Source organism: Podarcis cretensis, assembly GCF_951804945.1.
Source record: "Podarcis cretensis genome assembly, chromosome: 7".
NCBI classification, from domain to species: Eukaryota; Metazoa; Chordata; class Lepidosauria; order Squamata; family Lacertidae; genus Podarcis; species Podarcis cretensis.
The window spans coordinates 1287316-1303671 of NC_137176.1; the positions used below are offsets into that span (position 1 = coordinate 1287316).

The window sequence follows — 16356 nt, forward strand, 5'->3', positions numbered from 1 at the left end:
GCTGTATAGGGTGTATTTATGCACACACACACACATAAGTGGTCTGTGCAAGTTTCCTAACTACTGAGCAGTTTGGTAAAATACCCCTCTGTGCTCTCCTCTGTATCATTTCCATATGAGAAAGGGCTTAGGATATTCTGGAGAAGCCCTGCTCCCCTCCAGTGTCTTAATCCAGCTAGGGGCCATATTGCCATGGATGCTGACATGTGTGGTGATTTCCCAGACTTGCCTTGCAGACTGGGGGTTGCATATCATAGAATCATAGATTTGTGGAGTTGGAAGGTACCCCTGGGGTCATCTAGTCCAACCCCCTGTAATGCAGGAATCTCCGCTCAAGCATCCATGACAGATGGCCACCCGACCTCTGCTTAAAAGCTTCCAGTGAAGGAGAGATTGTGCAAAAAGCTGGAATCTTGCTGCGCTGCTGTTTAGGCAGGGTGTGTGTGCTGGATTGAAGCTCCTCTAGCCTCCCCTTTCCTGCTCATGATGCCCGTGTTCTGCCTGCGCTGTTGGAGGCAGCGGGAATTGCAAGTGGGGAGAGCGCTGTTCTCGTTCTGCTTGTGAACTTCCCAGAGGAATCTAGTTGGCCACTTTGAGAGCAGGAGGCCCACACCTTCCTGGCCAAATCCAGCAGGGCTCTTCCTGCTCTACCATGTGCTTGCAGCCCTGGCTCTCTCCATACACTGCCACACTGAAACCTGCCTCTGTGGCACGGACAGAGATGCATCTCTGTGAGTTAAGGAGGTTGTGTTCTCTTATGACTCAGAGCACTTGGACCTTGTTTGTTTGTTTCATCTATGCCACCTTTCATCCAAGGATCACAGGGGGGTTTACAATGTAAAACGCAGAAATGCATGACATAGTAACCAACAAAAACAATAATCCCACAACACATTTAAACACCTTTCACTCTGTCCAGTTATGACATCCAGGCATGACCAAGAGTGCCCACTTAACAATGCTAACCTTGCACCTAGTGCAAAGACCACTGAAGACTAACTCCTCTTACCGTTTCTGGACTGGAGAACCACTGAGTCTCAGAATCTGCAAATGGTCACAGGCTGAAGGAGACAGGCAAGGCAACGGGTGCTTTGGGTGAACATTTTCTTCCCCTCTGAAAAGTGTCCCCCCAGCTGTTTTGAGGGGGTGTGAATGAGGTTAAGAGTTTTTCTGAAGCTACAGAATGATCCTGAAGCAACTGCTGACCAAGGCTGCTTTGAATGTCCTGAATGAATATTTTTCAGACGAAGTATGTTTGGCTCTAAACTTTTGCCACAGCCCCAACCATCGATTTCAAAGATATACAGAAGAATGGCAATGACTGTGCCTTATTTTGACATGTTCCAAAGACTTCTGTATCTCAAGGGTGTTTGATCTGTGGGTACATACTGGTATGACAGTATAGCACTGCTTTCCAAAGAGAGGCAATGGTTGTTTTTTTTAAATAATAATAATACTCTGAATCATAAATAATCTGGTAGAAGTTCATTTATTTAAAAGTTCAATGCCTAATTTGCTCTGAATTCTCCTGTATGCTAAACTATTTAATCTACTTTCCTTCTGCACTTTACAAAGTGGAAAAAGATAATTTGTGAATAGAAAACCAATTAATTTTACTAAATGGCCATGTTTTATCTTTTAAGAGTTCTACATGGAGGAAAAATACTGGGCCTAATTTTTGCCTTGCTGTTAAATGGGGAAGAGCAAATTGGTGATGCATTCGGAGACACTCTTGTCCATCAGTTAGCATGATTTGAGGGTGGCCCAGCAAGTTGAGAAGCAGGAGATCATTTTTCAAGCGTTGCTTTAATGGGTGGCCTGGGAAAGTTCAGTTCACTGGTCTCCCACCGTAACAGCTTTAATCACTGGTCAACAACAAATTTGTTGTCTGCATTTTTTCAGTTGATTTAGGACGAATCTGATGCGCTGAATCCAAAAATCAAATTGGTTTTGCTCAATCAGGTCAAGTTTTTGAGCTCATAGAATCATAGAATCATAGAGTTGGAAGAGACCACAAGGGCCATCGAGTCCAACCCCCTGCCAAGCAGGAAACACCATCAGAGCACTCCTGACATATGGTTGTCAAGCCTCTGCTTAAAGACCTCCAAAGAAGGAGACTCCACCACACTCCTTGGCAGCAAATTCCACTGTCAAACAGCTCTTACTGTCAGGAAGTTTTTCCTAATGTTTAGGTGGAATCTTCTTTCTTGTAGTTTGGATCCATTGCTCCGTGTCCGCTTCTCTGGAGCAGCAGAAAACAAGCTTTCTCCCTCCTCTATGTGACATCCTTTTATATATTTGAACATGGCTATCATATCACCCCTTAACCTCCTCTTCTCCAGGCTAAACATGCCCAGCTCCCTTAGCCGTTCCTCATAAGGCATCGTTTCCAGGCCTTTGACCATTTTGGTTGCCCTCCTCTGGACACGTTCCAGTTTGTCAGTGTCCTTCTTGAACTGTGGTGCCCAGAACTGGACACAGTACTCCAGGTGAGGACTGACCAGAGCAGAATACAGTGGCACTATTACTTCCCTTCATCTAGATGCTATACTTCTATTGATGCAGCCCAGAATTGCATTGGCTTTTTTAGCTGCCGCGTCACACTGTTGGCTCATGTCAAGTTTGTGGTCAACCAAGACTCCTAGATCCTTTTCAAATGTACTGCTCTCAAGCCAGGTGTCACCCATCTTGTATTTGTGCCTCTCATTTTTTTTGCCCAAGTGCAATACTTTACATTTCTCCCTGTTAAAATTCATCTTGTTTGTTTTGGCCCAGTTCTCTAATCTGTCAAGGTCGTTTTGAAGTGTGATCCTATCCTCTGGGGTGTTAGCCACCCCTCTCAGTTTGGTGTCATCTGCAAATTTGATCAGGATGCCCTTGAGTCCATCATCCAAGTCGTTGATAAAGATGTTGAATAAGACCGGGCCCAAGACAGAACCCTGTGGCACCCCACTAGTCACTCTTCTCCAGGATGAAGAGGAACCATTGATGAGCACCCTTTGGGTTTGGTCAGTCAGCAAGTTACAAATCCACTGAGTGGTAGCATAGTCAAGTCCACATTTTATCAGCTTCTTTACAAGAATATCATGGGGCACCTTGTCAAATGCCTTGCTGAAATCAAGGTAGGCTACATGCACTGCGTTCCCTTCATCTACCAGGCTTGTAATTCTGTCAAAAAACAAGATCAGGTTAGTCTGACATGACTTATTTTTCAGAAATCCATGCTGACTATTGGTGATCACAGTATTCCTTTCTAGGTGCTCACAGACTGTTTGCTTAATGATCTGCTCCAGAATCTTCCCTGGTATTGATGTCAGACTGACTGGGCAGTAATTATTTGGGTCCTCTCTTTTCCCCTTTTTGAAAATAGGGACAACATTTGCCCTCCTCCAGTCTGCCAGGACTTCGCCTGTTCTCCAGGAATTCTCAAAGATGACTGCCAGTGGTTCTGAGATCACATCTGCCAGTTCTTTTAATACTCTTGGATGCAGTTCATCTGGCCCTGGAGACTTGAATACATCTAAACTAGCCAAGTATTCTTGTACTATCTCCTTAGTTATTCTGGGCTGTGTTTCCTCTGCTGAATCATTTGCTCCAAATTCTTCAGGTCAGGCATTGTTTTCTTTATCGGAGAAGACTGAGGCAAAGAAGGCATTGAGGAGTTCAGCCCTTTCTGTGTCCCCTGTTTGCATTTCACCATCTTCTCCTCTGAGTGACCCCACGGTTTCTTTGTTCTTCCTTTTGCTACTAACATACCCATAAAAGCCTTTTTTGTTGCTTTTAACCTCTCTAGCAAGCCTGAGTTCATTCTGTGCTTTAGCTTTTCTGACTTTGTGTCTACACGTGCTGGCTATTTGTTTGAATTCCTCTTTGGTGGTTTCCCCCCTTTCCCATTTTTTGTACACATCCTTTTTTAATCTTAACTCAGTTAAAAGTTCTTTAGATAGCCACCCTGGCTTCTTTAGGCACCTTCCATGTTTCCGTCTCAAGAGGTCTGGAGGGTAGCAACACGAGAACAGGCCTTCTCTGCAGTTGCTCCCTGTCTATGGAATGCTCTCCCCAGGGAAGTTCGCCTGGCACCTTCATTATACACCTTTAGGCACCAGGCAAAAATGTTCCTTTTTAACCAGGCCTTTGGTTGATCTGTTTGACATCCTATACCCTTTAAAATGTGTGTTTTTTAGAGGGGGGCAATTGGGTTGTTATTGTTTTTATTTTGATTATGCATTTGTGGTTTTATATTTTGATTTTATTTGGTGAACCTCCCTGAGACCTCTGGGTATAGGGTGGTATATAAATTCAATAAATAAATGAATAATAAAAATACACACTCCGGTTTACCCTGCATCCAGGGTGCTCCTGCTGCTGGTTTTGGAAGTGGTGCACATGCATTGTTGTTCCTACTGAAATACTCAGTTATTGAGTATATATCCTACCCTTCCTCCCAAAGTTGCCCAGAGTGACAAACACAGAGACATTTCAGAAACAAAAAACAAAACAGCTAAATAGTTAAAACATTTTAAAAACAATTAAAAATACCTAAAAACAATTTCAGTTAAAAACTTTCTAAAAGCAGTTGCATTAAAAACATCATTAACAATATTATTTCATCCAGGATGCTCAGATTTGCCTGAAATACTATGTCCCCCCCCCCCCGACTCCAGCTTCAACCTGAATTGAGGGGGGAAAGGACCTAGATTCATTTTAAACTGATAGTGTGTACACAGCCCTAATCTCAGCAGGGATCTGTTTCATTAGCTCGGAACTATTTTTTCCTCAGTTTCCAAAGAAGCGATTTCTTGCTCCTCCACATGCAGCTGCTGGGTGACCTTGGGCCAGTCACACTTCTCTGAAGTCTCCCAGCCCCACTCACCTCACAGAGGGTTTCTTGTGGGGAAGGGAAAGGAGAATGTCGGCCGCTTTGAGACTCCTTAAAGGGAGTGAAAGGCGGGATATCAAATCCAAACTCTTCTTCTTCTTCTTTTGTTACCTTCTTATTCCTCTGTGTGCTGCAGTTGTCCTTTCGTGGATGAGAGGGACTATCATCATAATTTCAGATGATATATATATATTGGTGTTTTAAAATATGACATTAAAAACAATTTTTTAAAAATTGCTATCACAAAACATAGTGGGTCCTAAAATGTACATCATACCTGTCAAAGGCCAAGATAAAGAACTGTATCTTGTAAATCTATTTTAATAAAAACTATTCTAAGCCTATTAATATATCTATTATTTATCTTTATGCCCACCCAGAACTTCATACACCAGGCATGTCCGAATTCCATTTTGGGGGCCCAATCTGGCCCGCCGGTTGGTTTAATCCAATCCCTGCGGCAGTTTAATTCCTATGGTAAAATCCTCAAAAGAGCTCAAGATCTTCAATCCTCAAGAAAGCTCAAGAACTTCGGTTGGCCCTCACGCATGTCCACTTCATAAAATCTGGCTCTCTTTGAAAAAAGTTTGGGCACCCCTGCCATACCCCAAATAGGCCTCAGTGCAAAAAGCCAGTTACAAAGGGGAGATTGAGGGAAACAACTCTCTTGTGCAGATAAATGACAGGTGTACATTATCCAATGCATTGTCAGAGGGAGCATATGATGGCACACTTAACGGTGTCAGAAGCTTCAGACTGAGCCACTTCAGGTGAAATCTCACTTGTATGTGAGATGGGGGGGTATATTTTTTTAACTCTCCTGTGCTGAAAAATAAACCTGTCTGCCTAGAAAAGGGAAGGTCATGGCAAAATACAAAATATTGTTTGATAGGTTTTGTGACAAGGACTGTGAGCAGTGCTATTTCATGAACAGCTCCCTTGTTCTCTTAGAATGGCAACGGCCCCACCTGAGAGGGGCTGGGACTGAGTTCCAACAAGTTCCAGCTGAAAAAAAGCCCAGACTGTGAGGATGCAGGAAACTATAAAATCTTCACAAATAAACCAAGTACAGTTGTACCTTGGTTTTTGAACAGCTTATTGCTCAAACATTTTGGCTTCTGAATGCCACAACCCGGTTCCGGTTTGTGAACTATTTTTGGAAGCCGAACGTCCGACAGGCCTTCCGTGGCTTCTGATTGGCTGCAGGAGCTTCCTACAGCCAATCAGAAGCCGTGCTTTCGTTTCCGAATGTTTTGGAAGTCGAACAGACTTCTGAAACGGATTCTGTTCAACTTCCAAGGTATGTCTGTACTGTCTGACAGTGACATCGGACTGTTTCATTGCTCTTTTCTTTGTGTGTCTGTATATGTGTCTGTGTGCTTAGATCCTGGCCAATGTTATCATCTTTATCTGTGGGAACCTGGCAGGAGCATATCACAAACAATTAATGGAACTTGCTCTGCAGCAAACATATCAGGACACCTGTAACTGCATCAAGTCCCGGATCAAGCTTGAGTTTGAGAAGCGGCAGCAGGTAAAGCTCTTCTCAGGATTTCATTTACCTTTCCATTTTGTCCAGTTCTTTGTTTTCCTTTGTTGGGTGTGTGAAAATGATTATTGATTAGGCAGGAGAGGCAAGAAGCTCTTCAGAAATCCATTTACAACTTGCAGTTTCCACCCAGGCGTAGAGATGTAATTGCTGCTGCTGTCCTCGTGCTTTTCCCCCTCCTTCACTTGTAATCCAAAATAAGTGAAGAAGAAAAAACAGTAAGAAGAGAAAGTGTGAGATAAAAGGAATATTAGGCTGATATCATCAAAGTTCTTGTTTTGGTATGGTCTTTTGCTGTGGAACATCAATGACCATTCATCCTTTATGCTGAAGAGCAATTTCAAGGAGCATCATCCAGACTAATGGACATAGCTTGTTAATGGATGAGTCTTCTCTTTAGGTGGAAGGATCATGTGATTGACATAAGTCTTGGGGAAATGCAAGAAGATTCTGTTTTGTAATAAGAGAAAATAGAAGCTCTTATTCAGATAAATTCAGGGCTATAGAAACTTGCAACAATTCATAAAACCACAGTCAAACATTAAAAACTTCCCAGTACCACAGGAAGTACCATATTTTTCGCTCTATAGGACGCACCGGACCATAGGACGCACGTTGTTTTAGAGGGGGGAGAACAAGAAAAAAAATCTCCCCCTCTCTGCCCAGCGCCCCTTCAGCGGAGCGGCAGGAGGCGCTGTGCAGAGAGGGGGAGAATTCCCCTCCCCTTGTTCTCCCCCTCTAAAACAAGGTGCCCTTCAAGGCGGCTACCTTGGAAGCCTGGAGAGCGAGAGGGGTCGGTGCGCACAAACCCCTCTCGCTCTCCAGGCTTCAGATTCCTTTCGACCTGCTCTTTGGGGCTGGCGGGGGGAAGCCTCCCGCCAGCCCCAAAGAACAGGTCAGGGAGCAGCGGAAAGGCGTGCAGCCTTCCCGTTGCTCCGCGAGCTTCTCGGGGCTGCTAGGGAAGCCCAGGGCTATGGCTTCTATAGCCCCTCGCACCCTCTCCTGGCTGGTGAGGTGGCGCGCGGCTATGGCAATATTCCCACCTCCCGCAAAAGCACCCTTTAAGGAGCGCGCGGCTCCTGTGGGCTTTTCTACAAGGAGGGAGAAGGGACTGACTGGCCGCGTCAGTCCCTTGTCCTTCCTGAGGAAAAGCCCGCAAGAGCAATGCGGAGCTTGTGTGCAGCTTTTGGGGGCTTTTCCTGCCTGCCTCCCCCCCTGCATTCGCTCCATAGGATGCACACACATTTCCCCTTCATTTTTGGAGGGGAAAAAGTGCGTCCTATAGAGCGAAAAATACGGTACCTTATACCATTACTCTGTCTGTTTTTCCTTAGACTTTTAGCATATGCACAACCCTGGCTTTTGTGTCAAGGGTTAGTGCATGTGATAGATTAATCACTTAATAATCAAAGTAGAAGCCCGAATTCATAACTTTCTGATAAATTTAAAGGCAGATTTTAAAAAGGCAATGAAAAATGTCATAATGCATTCTTAAAATCCTTACTGATAAAGATTTTTGCCTGAAAGATGAGCTAGTGAGCATTGCATCAATCCAGATGCAATTTGAAAGAGTTGCTTCCTCAAGCAGAAGAATTCGCAGGACTCTTCAGTGGTTGTCCCAGAGCAGCTTGGGTTTCCTTTGGTCTAGTTAGTATATCGGTTTTAAAATGATTAAGGGTGATAATCAGAACAGAATAGCTTGTCATATATCTCAGGGGATTGTTGCCCCCATGAGTGTCCTGCTATCCAAGCAAAATGGGACCACCTGACTTTCAAACAAACAAACGGCAAGGGCAAAACTTGGCTTGCTCTTAGCTTTTCCCTAATCCCTCAGATGCTGCCCACATCCTAGCTTTCTCCTGACACTTTGCTAGAATTTTGTATTTTTATGCTGTGAACTGTCCTGTGATCTTTTGATGAAGGGTGGTATACAGATTTAATAAAAAAATATTTAAAAAGTAAAATGAGCATGTGTCTATATATCTTTTTGTCTCATTTATTGCTTTTATGACAAATGTAAAATAGATGCATGCTCTGTATGTGTATATGTGTGTCTAAATATATATGTATGTACCGTATTTTTCGCCCTATAGGATGCACTTTTTCCCCTCCAGAAATGAAGGGGAAATCTGGGTGCATCCTATGGGGCAAATACAGGCTTTCGCTGAAGCTTGGAGAGTGAGAGGGGTCGTGCGCACCGACCCCTCTCGCTCTCCAGGTTTCAGGAAGACATCCGCAGCCTAGGCAGCCCTGCGGGAAGTCCCGCAGGGATGTCTAGGCTGCGGACAGCAGCCTGCTTCCCGGAGCGTCGGGCGCCCTGAAAGCAGAGTGCCCGGCGCTTCGGGAACACATCCGCAGCGTGGGGAGCCCTGCGGGAGTGGCGGGCGGGGCGCCCTGAAGCAGAGCACCCCGCGCGCCGGACAGACATCCGCAGCGTGGGGAGCCCTGCAGGAGTTCCCCGCAGGGCTCCCCACGCTGCGGATAGCAGCCTGCTGCACGGCGAGCGGGGCGCCCTGAAGCAGAGCGCCCCGTGCGCCGGACAGACATCGGCCAGCCCCACAAGCTCGGGGGACAGCAGGGAGGCGCAGCGCCGCCATCCCGCTGTTCCCCGACCTGGTTCGGTTTCCCCGACCTGCTTTTGGGGGGGAAATAAAGGGGGGGAAATTCCTTTATTTCCCCCCAAAAAACTAGGTGCGTCCTATGGGACGGAGCGTCCTATGGGACGAAAAATACGGTAAGCTCTTTTAGCACATATATTTCAGCTACCCTATAAAATTGTTTGCCCCATTGATAAATTGTTGCAGAAAATAAACTAAGGCACTTTCAAAGCTTTCATGCCTGGTTTTGACATTGACAAGTAGTTAGCATAATTAGCCTGTTCATTTCAGGTGTTTTGCATCTTATGACTTATAAGATGTATTGAAAGACTCTAGCAGGAGGCGGCAGAGGTATCTCAGAGAGAGCTAACTGAATGTCACTCTCAGGGAGGAGGCAGGATCCGAATAATAATAATAATAATAATAATAATAATAATAATAATGGGATTGGAAACTGGAGTCAGGAGCTGTGACAGGTTTAAATGAACAAGGTAACCGAGTGGTTACACTAGATGTGTAACTGAAGCAATGCCTTTCTTTACTATGGTGAAAAGCATTTTCCAGCTTGCGAGAGAAAATGAATCCAGTAGGAAAGATCTTCATTCTAAATAAACTGGGATGGAGGAAGAAAGCTTGTTAATTGCTAGTGAAGCATTATAGTATTGAACTTGTACATCCGATTAATTCATAGTTGTAGAAGTGGCATGCTGTCCATTTCTGAGCAGCAGGAACGGAGGATTTATTAGGTATTTACTTTATTTGCCAATATTGAAGCAGAACATAACTGGAGGCCAAAACAGGCATGCCCAGTGCAGGTAGAAGATCCTTTTGGGAGTCTGTGCGCCTGTAGTTTTGTGCTAATGGGGCAGAGAGTTTTCATTAGGAAGAAGGCAAGCTTGGCTGCTGTTTGAATGAAATGTATTCCTCTGAAATGTCAGAGATGTATTCCACTTGAATGTGATTTAGCTTTAACTTCACTGTATCATGTGCTTATCAGGCCTTGATCTCTGCCCTACCTGAGCATTCAAGAAGCCCCCACATCCATTAAGAAACATTAACGTTGTTAAATGGGCTCTGAGCAGTCATTCATAGTTAGTAGGTCACTCAAACTTGCAATGCTGTAAACGTTAATGCCTACATAAAACAATGCACTAATTTCACATTTCAGGAAAAAATAGCTTCCCTCCCTGGAGTGTTAGTGTATATTGGCTTATTCTTTTTTAAATGACTTATCTTTTTACTCATACCTGGAGAGGAAAAGCTATTTCAGTCAGGTTAATGCTCAGGACATCAGAAATAGATTTTCCTTTCAGTTCTATGGTTGCAGGGGAAGGAGGAGGAGAACTAGATATGGTTTGGCCAGGCTGATGGGGGGCTGTTGGCTTAGGAGAGTCCTTTTCATTTCAGATTGCCAGTTGAGGGAGCTTTCTTCTTTGTCTCAGAACTCTCTCTCTCTGGCTGGGAATACTGGGGTTGAGATGTAAGACATTCACTTCATATGGAAACATTGGACAGGTCTTTTGGGCTGTAGTTGTGTACCAAGAAGTTGAAACTGTATTGATAATATTTCCAACATCCAGAAAAAAGGTGCCAGCACTCACCACACAATGACTTTCTGGCCCCACAACCCAGACTCCAGCCACAAAAGTGGAGGCCTGCTTGAGAGGCCAGAGATCACCTTATCTCAGAGTCCTTCAAGATCTGCGTCTTGGGGTGCCTGCAGACTCTAAGGATGGGGTGTTGCTTAGGAGTCTTTTCATTGGGGTGAAGATTTCATTTCGGAGACATTAATTTTGCTGTTATTGCCATTGGCTTTTTGTATTTTTATTTTTAGATCTCATTATGGCTTATGTTGGGGTGGTTTAATTTTGACACATACGTTCTGGTATGTTTTTATTTCTTGCTTAAGTCTGCTTTCGTTATATTTTTGCAATTGCCCAAATCTCTTCTTGCTGTACGCTGCCTTGAGCAGGGTTTTAATTGTGGAGAGATTTCACAAGAGGAGCAAAAGTCTCCAGCCAAGGAAGGCACCGCTTGGCACAGAGGCTGTTCTGTACAGGCTTTTCCCAGCCCTGCAGTGCTCCTGCTGACACCCCCCCCCCATGGGCACCACAGTGTCCTCCCATGCCCTTTGAACCTGCCCTTGAGTCTGGGAGGAACATCTCATGCCTTTTCAAGATGAATGGAATCTGGGCCAGAAAACACCAACACCCCATCCCAAAATAAAATAAACCCCAAAACAATAAAGTAAGACTGTGTGTGTGTAAATATCTCTCTGTCTATCTCTCCATCATCATCTTCATAGTCTGCATAGTTCTTGTCCTTTGCTAGTCCAAATCTTTTAAAAGACCAATGGCACAGGTTTAGCAACATCTTTCAGAACTGGTGTACATAATGAAAGGCTACCAAGCTGTCAAGAATGTCTCTCTCTTTCTCTTTCTTTTTTTACCCCTGGCCTAACATAACCTTTGTGTGACTTTCTCAGTAAAAGTGTCTTCCCAAGCTCCTCCCCCTTTCCATCTAAGATCTTATGAATCCCCCATGCTCCTATTAAAGCCCAGGCAGAAATAGGTGGCTCACCTGTAACTGAGCCGGACACCTGTGCAGTCATCCATACAGGCTTTAGTGCCTGCACAGACCATGCTCTGGGATCTTTTAAAGCTGCTGCTTCTGCCTTGTGCCCTCAAGGAGATCAAGGGGTCGGGCCAAGTGTCTTTCTAGTCAGCTAGTTCCTCATGGACAGCCAAAGGAAAGGCCACCCCCTCAAGACAACCTGAAAAACACCAGCAAACTGTTTTGGTCTGCATTTTACAAGGCAGGGCAAGGAAAGAGCATTTTCTTGTACAAATAGGATCGGGCCCCTGCAGAGTCACTACTGCCCTAAAAGTGTCAGGGCCAAGGACTCTGTCTTCCCAGTGGGATAAGTTTAGCCAACACTCTTTTTAATTGCATTTCTGGTGCAACCTGAGTTACTACTCTGAGGAGCTTATCTTTCACTGAACATGCTCAGGATTGCACTGAAATATTTAGGTTTAAAAAACTGGTGGTAGAATTCTTTATTCTATATAACTTGATCAATATTTTTGCAGAGTAGCATAAGCAAGAAAAGGCATGTTCTTTCCCCTTGAGGAGCTTAGTGTCAATTTTGAAAGCAAGAGTGGGGAGGGGGGAGACGGAGGCAAGGATAGTGGGGACAGAATCCACAAAAACACTTAAGGTGCTTCATTTTTGTGGTCATGAGGAGTAAAAAGGTAAACCAAAGACAGCACTTGAAAACATGGGTTTTGAGAGAAGAGAGAGGTAGCACCACGCAAACGTTCTGGGAGGGAATTCCCGGCATGAGGGGCAGTGAGGGAGAATGAGCAGAGTAGTTTGAACAAGAAGGAAACTTGTTTGACTGTGGTAGTATACCGTAGCGGACAGCTTGGTGGGGTGGAGACACTTACCTAACCTCCCAGCAGTGAGAAGGAGGGTCAAGGTGGCAGTGAGGTGAGTACAAGGCAAAGACACTAACAGAGCTCATTTGGCACTCCTGCCAGTGCTTTTCTGCTGTTTCTGCTGCTTTGCCACTCCCCTTCCCAGTAAACAACAGTGACTTACTGGCGGGAAGGTCAGCTATAAGTGCCTCTGCCCCACCTTGCCATCTGCTACTGGTAGGAGAGATGGAGGATCAAAGCAGGAAGGGATATATCAGGATCTGGGGGCAGAGAGATTATAGTGGGAGTGATTAAAACCTGTGTATAAAGGAATATGTTTCACTTCTCCCTGCTGTAATGCTTTGTTAGGAGAGTCAGTACCAAGCCAACCAACCTGTTTCCCCAACTCTGTGATTTATCCAGTGATGTTAAATGAATTAGCATTGATATATGGAAATTTGTTGGCCTCCATATCAGAGCTGTCCCCTTCGCCACGGCAAGGCAGTGATCCATGGCAGTCCCATGGACTGCAAGAAGATCAAACGCATCCATTCTGAAGGAAATCAGCCCTGAGTGCTCACTGGAAGGACAGATTGTGAAGCTGAGGCTCCAAGACTTTGGCCACCTCATGAGAAGAGAAGACTCCCTGGAAAAGACCCTGATGTTCGGAAAGATGGAGGGCACAAGGAGAAGGGGACGACAGAGGACGAGATGGTTGGACAGTATTCTCAAAGCTATCAACATGAGTTTGACCAAACTGCGGGAGGCAGTGGAAGACAGGAGTGCCCGGCGTGCTCTGGTCCATGGGGTCACGAAGAGTCAGACATGACTAAATGACTAAACAACAACATATCAGAGCTGTGCTTTGGTTCCAAGAAAGTGGTGTGCGGGTTAAAAGATTGTGGTTTGTTTGTTTTTGCCTAGTATGGTATGGAGAATAAATAGGCACATCAAGGTCTTGTCGTGTATCTGTTGGAAATGCAGCCTGTTTTGTGTTGCCCACATTAGAGCTGACACAGAACTATTGTGCTGAAAAGAACCTCAAGGGTTGGAAAACAAAGTCAACTGAGACAGAACGACTACAGCTAACTCCCATTTTTGCTGTACCTCTCCCTGTTTTAAAGCATCAGGAACCAGCAGGATGGTTTCTGAGGAAGGAAGATGCGATAGAGTATGGTGGATAGCTCTGAAAGGCTTCAGGGTGGCACTTTTACAAGGGAAAACCTGATGAGTGCTGAAAGGCCAGCACCATTGGTTGTTTCCACTGACTCCTACACAACTGAAAACAGCTTTTCTCCAGAGCAAGCATAGCTTTGACAGAGGCCTCCCAGGTGAGCTCTTCCTTATCTTCTTCCTTGTGACCAACAGCAGCTATGTGTATCTGCTGTTAGAACAGCTAGCTCCCTTCTGACACAGCTGATGACAAACTTCTGGCTTGCAGGACCTACGTTTCTGTTTTGCTGGAAACCTCGTGATCCACCGGTTAGAGCCAGGAGCAAAAGACATCCTCATAGAATTAAGGAACATGGTGCTTTTGAGCAGTTGCTGACCTGTTTTGAGTGCCAGAACTGAGCTGGGCTCACAGTCCTGCTAAAAAAAACACACCCCACCCAACCACATTCTTCATCACCTCTAGTTTTCTTCATTGGTGCAGATTTGTCTTGGGGGGGGGGGAGGCATTTTGTTGTTGCTATTGTTAAACAATTGGAAGTCAGAAAACCTTTCCAATCTACTTGTAGACCCGTCTTCCTTCTGTTCTGTCCCTGAAATAAGTTGCAAGAAGAGAGAAGTCAGACAAGAGGACTCTGTCAAAACCTCTTCGGTTTTTACATTGTGTGTGGAAGAAGCTAACAGAGCCTTTGGCTCCTTCTTGACATGAATGATAAAAGCGGCCAAGGTGTGGACATCAAAGCTGCACCCTTGGCATCAGTAACTTTGTTGGGGGCAGGCTCTGCCACCAGATTACCTATCCATGGAGTCATTAGCAAGCGTGAGTTTTGTTATGGGAATTTACCTGATTAAATATATTCTTGATGTCCCTCACAATCTCCTTCAGTTGAAATATGAAGCTGGTCCATCTGCCTATAAGTAGATCTGTTTGTGCGTTAATGCTCAGTCTGCCTCCTGCAGGTACATTGTGCAGGGATGCCACAACTCTCTAGTTTGTGAACTGATGCACTTGCACGGTGGATTCTCAGCCTACTGTTGGTCACTTTATCCTGCTGGTTTCCTGTCCTGATCTATGCATGCGTGTTCTTCATGCGCACAGAGAGCAACTGACAAACAAGAAAGACAGTTGGTGGATAATAAGGGCCAAGGAGGAAGTAAGAGGAGACCCTGCCAAAGGCATTCAGAGTCCTGGAGGCAAGTGCTTGTAGAGCCTGGAGGACATGAAATAATTTTTTCTTTTGTAAGAGCTAACTTTGAGCAGATTGTGTGTATTGATGCAGGTTTATGTGTTTCCCATTCCCCTCCCCTCCTTCTCACTGCTTTTCTACCCATTATTAATTGTTTATTTTTTTTTTAAGCCCTGGAGGAGAAAGGATGCTGAAGCCATTCATGCTCCTCTTCACATAACCCCACCCCCACCTCTGGTCAGCTTTCCACAGAAGAGTTAATCTTTTGCAGCTGCATTTCATAAAGAAAAGAAAACTTGAATCATAGAATCATAGAGTTGGAAGAGACCACAAGGGCCATCGAGTCCAACCCCCTGCCAAGCAGGAAACACCATCAGAGCACTCCTGACATATGGTTGTCAAGCCTCTGCTTAAAGACCTCCAAAGAAGGAGACTCCACCACACTCCTTGGCAGCAAATTCCACTGTCAAACAGCTCTTACTGTCAGGAAGTTCTTCCTAATGTTTAGGTGGAATCTTCTTTCTTGTAGTTTGGATCCATTGCTCCGTGTCCGCTCCTCTGGAGCAGCAGAAAACAACCTTTCTCCCTCCTCTATGTGACATCCTTTTATATATTTGAACATGGCTATCATATCACCCCTTAACCTCTTCTTCTCCAGGCTAAACATGCCCAGCTCCCTTAGCCGTTCTTCATAAGGCATCGTTTCCAGGCCTTTGACCATTTGGGTTGCCCTCCTCTGGACACGTTCCAGTTTGTCAGTGTCCTTCTTGAACTGTGGTGCCCAGAACTGGACACAGTACTCCAGGTGAGGTCTGACCAGAGCAGAATACAGTGGCACTATTACTTCCCTTGATCTAGATGCTATACTCCTATTGATGCAGCCCAGAATTGCATTGGCTTTTTTAGCTGCCGCGTCACACTGTTGGCTCATGTCAAGTTTGTGGTCAACCAAGACTCCTAGATCCTTTTCACATGTACTGCTCTCAAGCCAGGTGTCACCCATCTTGTATTTGTGCCTCTCATTTTTTTTGCCCAAGTGCAATACTTTACATTTCTCCCTGTTAAAATTCATCTTGTTTGTTTTGGCCCACTTCTGTAATCTGTCAAGGTCGTTTTGAAGTGTGATCCTGTCCTGAAGTGGAGGTGGGGACCACAAATGATAGTGCATTGTGTGCAGTTTCCTCCCAATCCTTGAAATAAATTCCATCCCACTGTTGCTCATAGAAAATGTGTTCGTAATAACTACTTAGCAGATTTTCCTGCTTGCAGCTCAGTTGAAGCTTGGGCCATTTTGTCTTTCCTCTCTCCAACCTAGGAGCGTCTCCTGCTTTCCTTACTTCCTGCTCACATAGCCATGGAGATGAAAGCTGAGATCATCCAGAGGTTACAAGGACCCAAAGCAGGCCAGCTGGAAAATACAAACAACTTTCATAATTTATATGTCAAAAGGCACACCAATGTAAGGTATTGTTTGGAACAGACACTTTCCCATTCTCAGTGCTGAAGTCCATTAGTTACCATTACTAGCAAAATGCTTTAATCACAGCTATACATTGTT

General features: G+C 44.9%; 1 protein-coding gene across 3 annotated transcripts in view; it reads left to right on the forward strand.

Moving 5' to 3' along the window:
• ADCY2 (adenylate cyclase 2) overlaps nt 1–16356 on the forward strand; it is a 136154-nt gene that overhangs the window by 46761 nt on the left and 73037 nt on the right. For 2 of the 3 annotated variants that reach the window (XM_079983482.1, XM_079983483.1), the window contains 2 exons: nt 6264–6413; nt 16114–16262. In XM_079983482.1, coding sequence (XP_079839608.1) covers nt 6264–6413; nt 16114–16262 — 299 coding nt within the window. The remainder of the gene's footprint in view (nt 1–6263; nt 6414–16113; nt 16263–16356) is intronic. The other variant, XM_079983484.1, reaches the window with a different exon arrangement.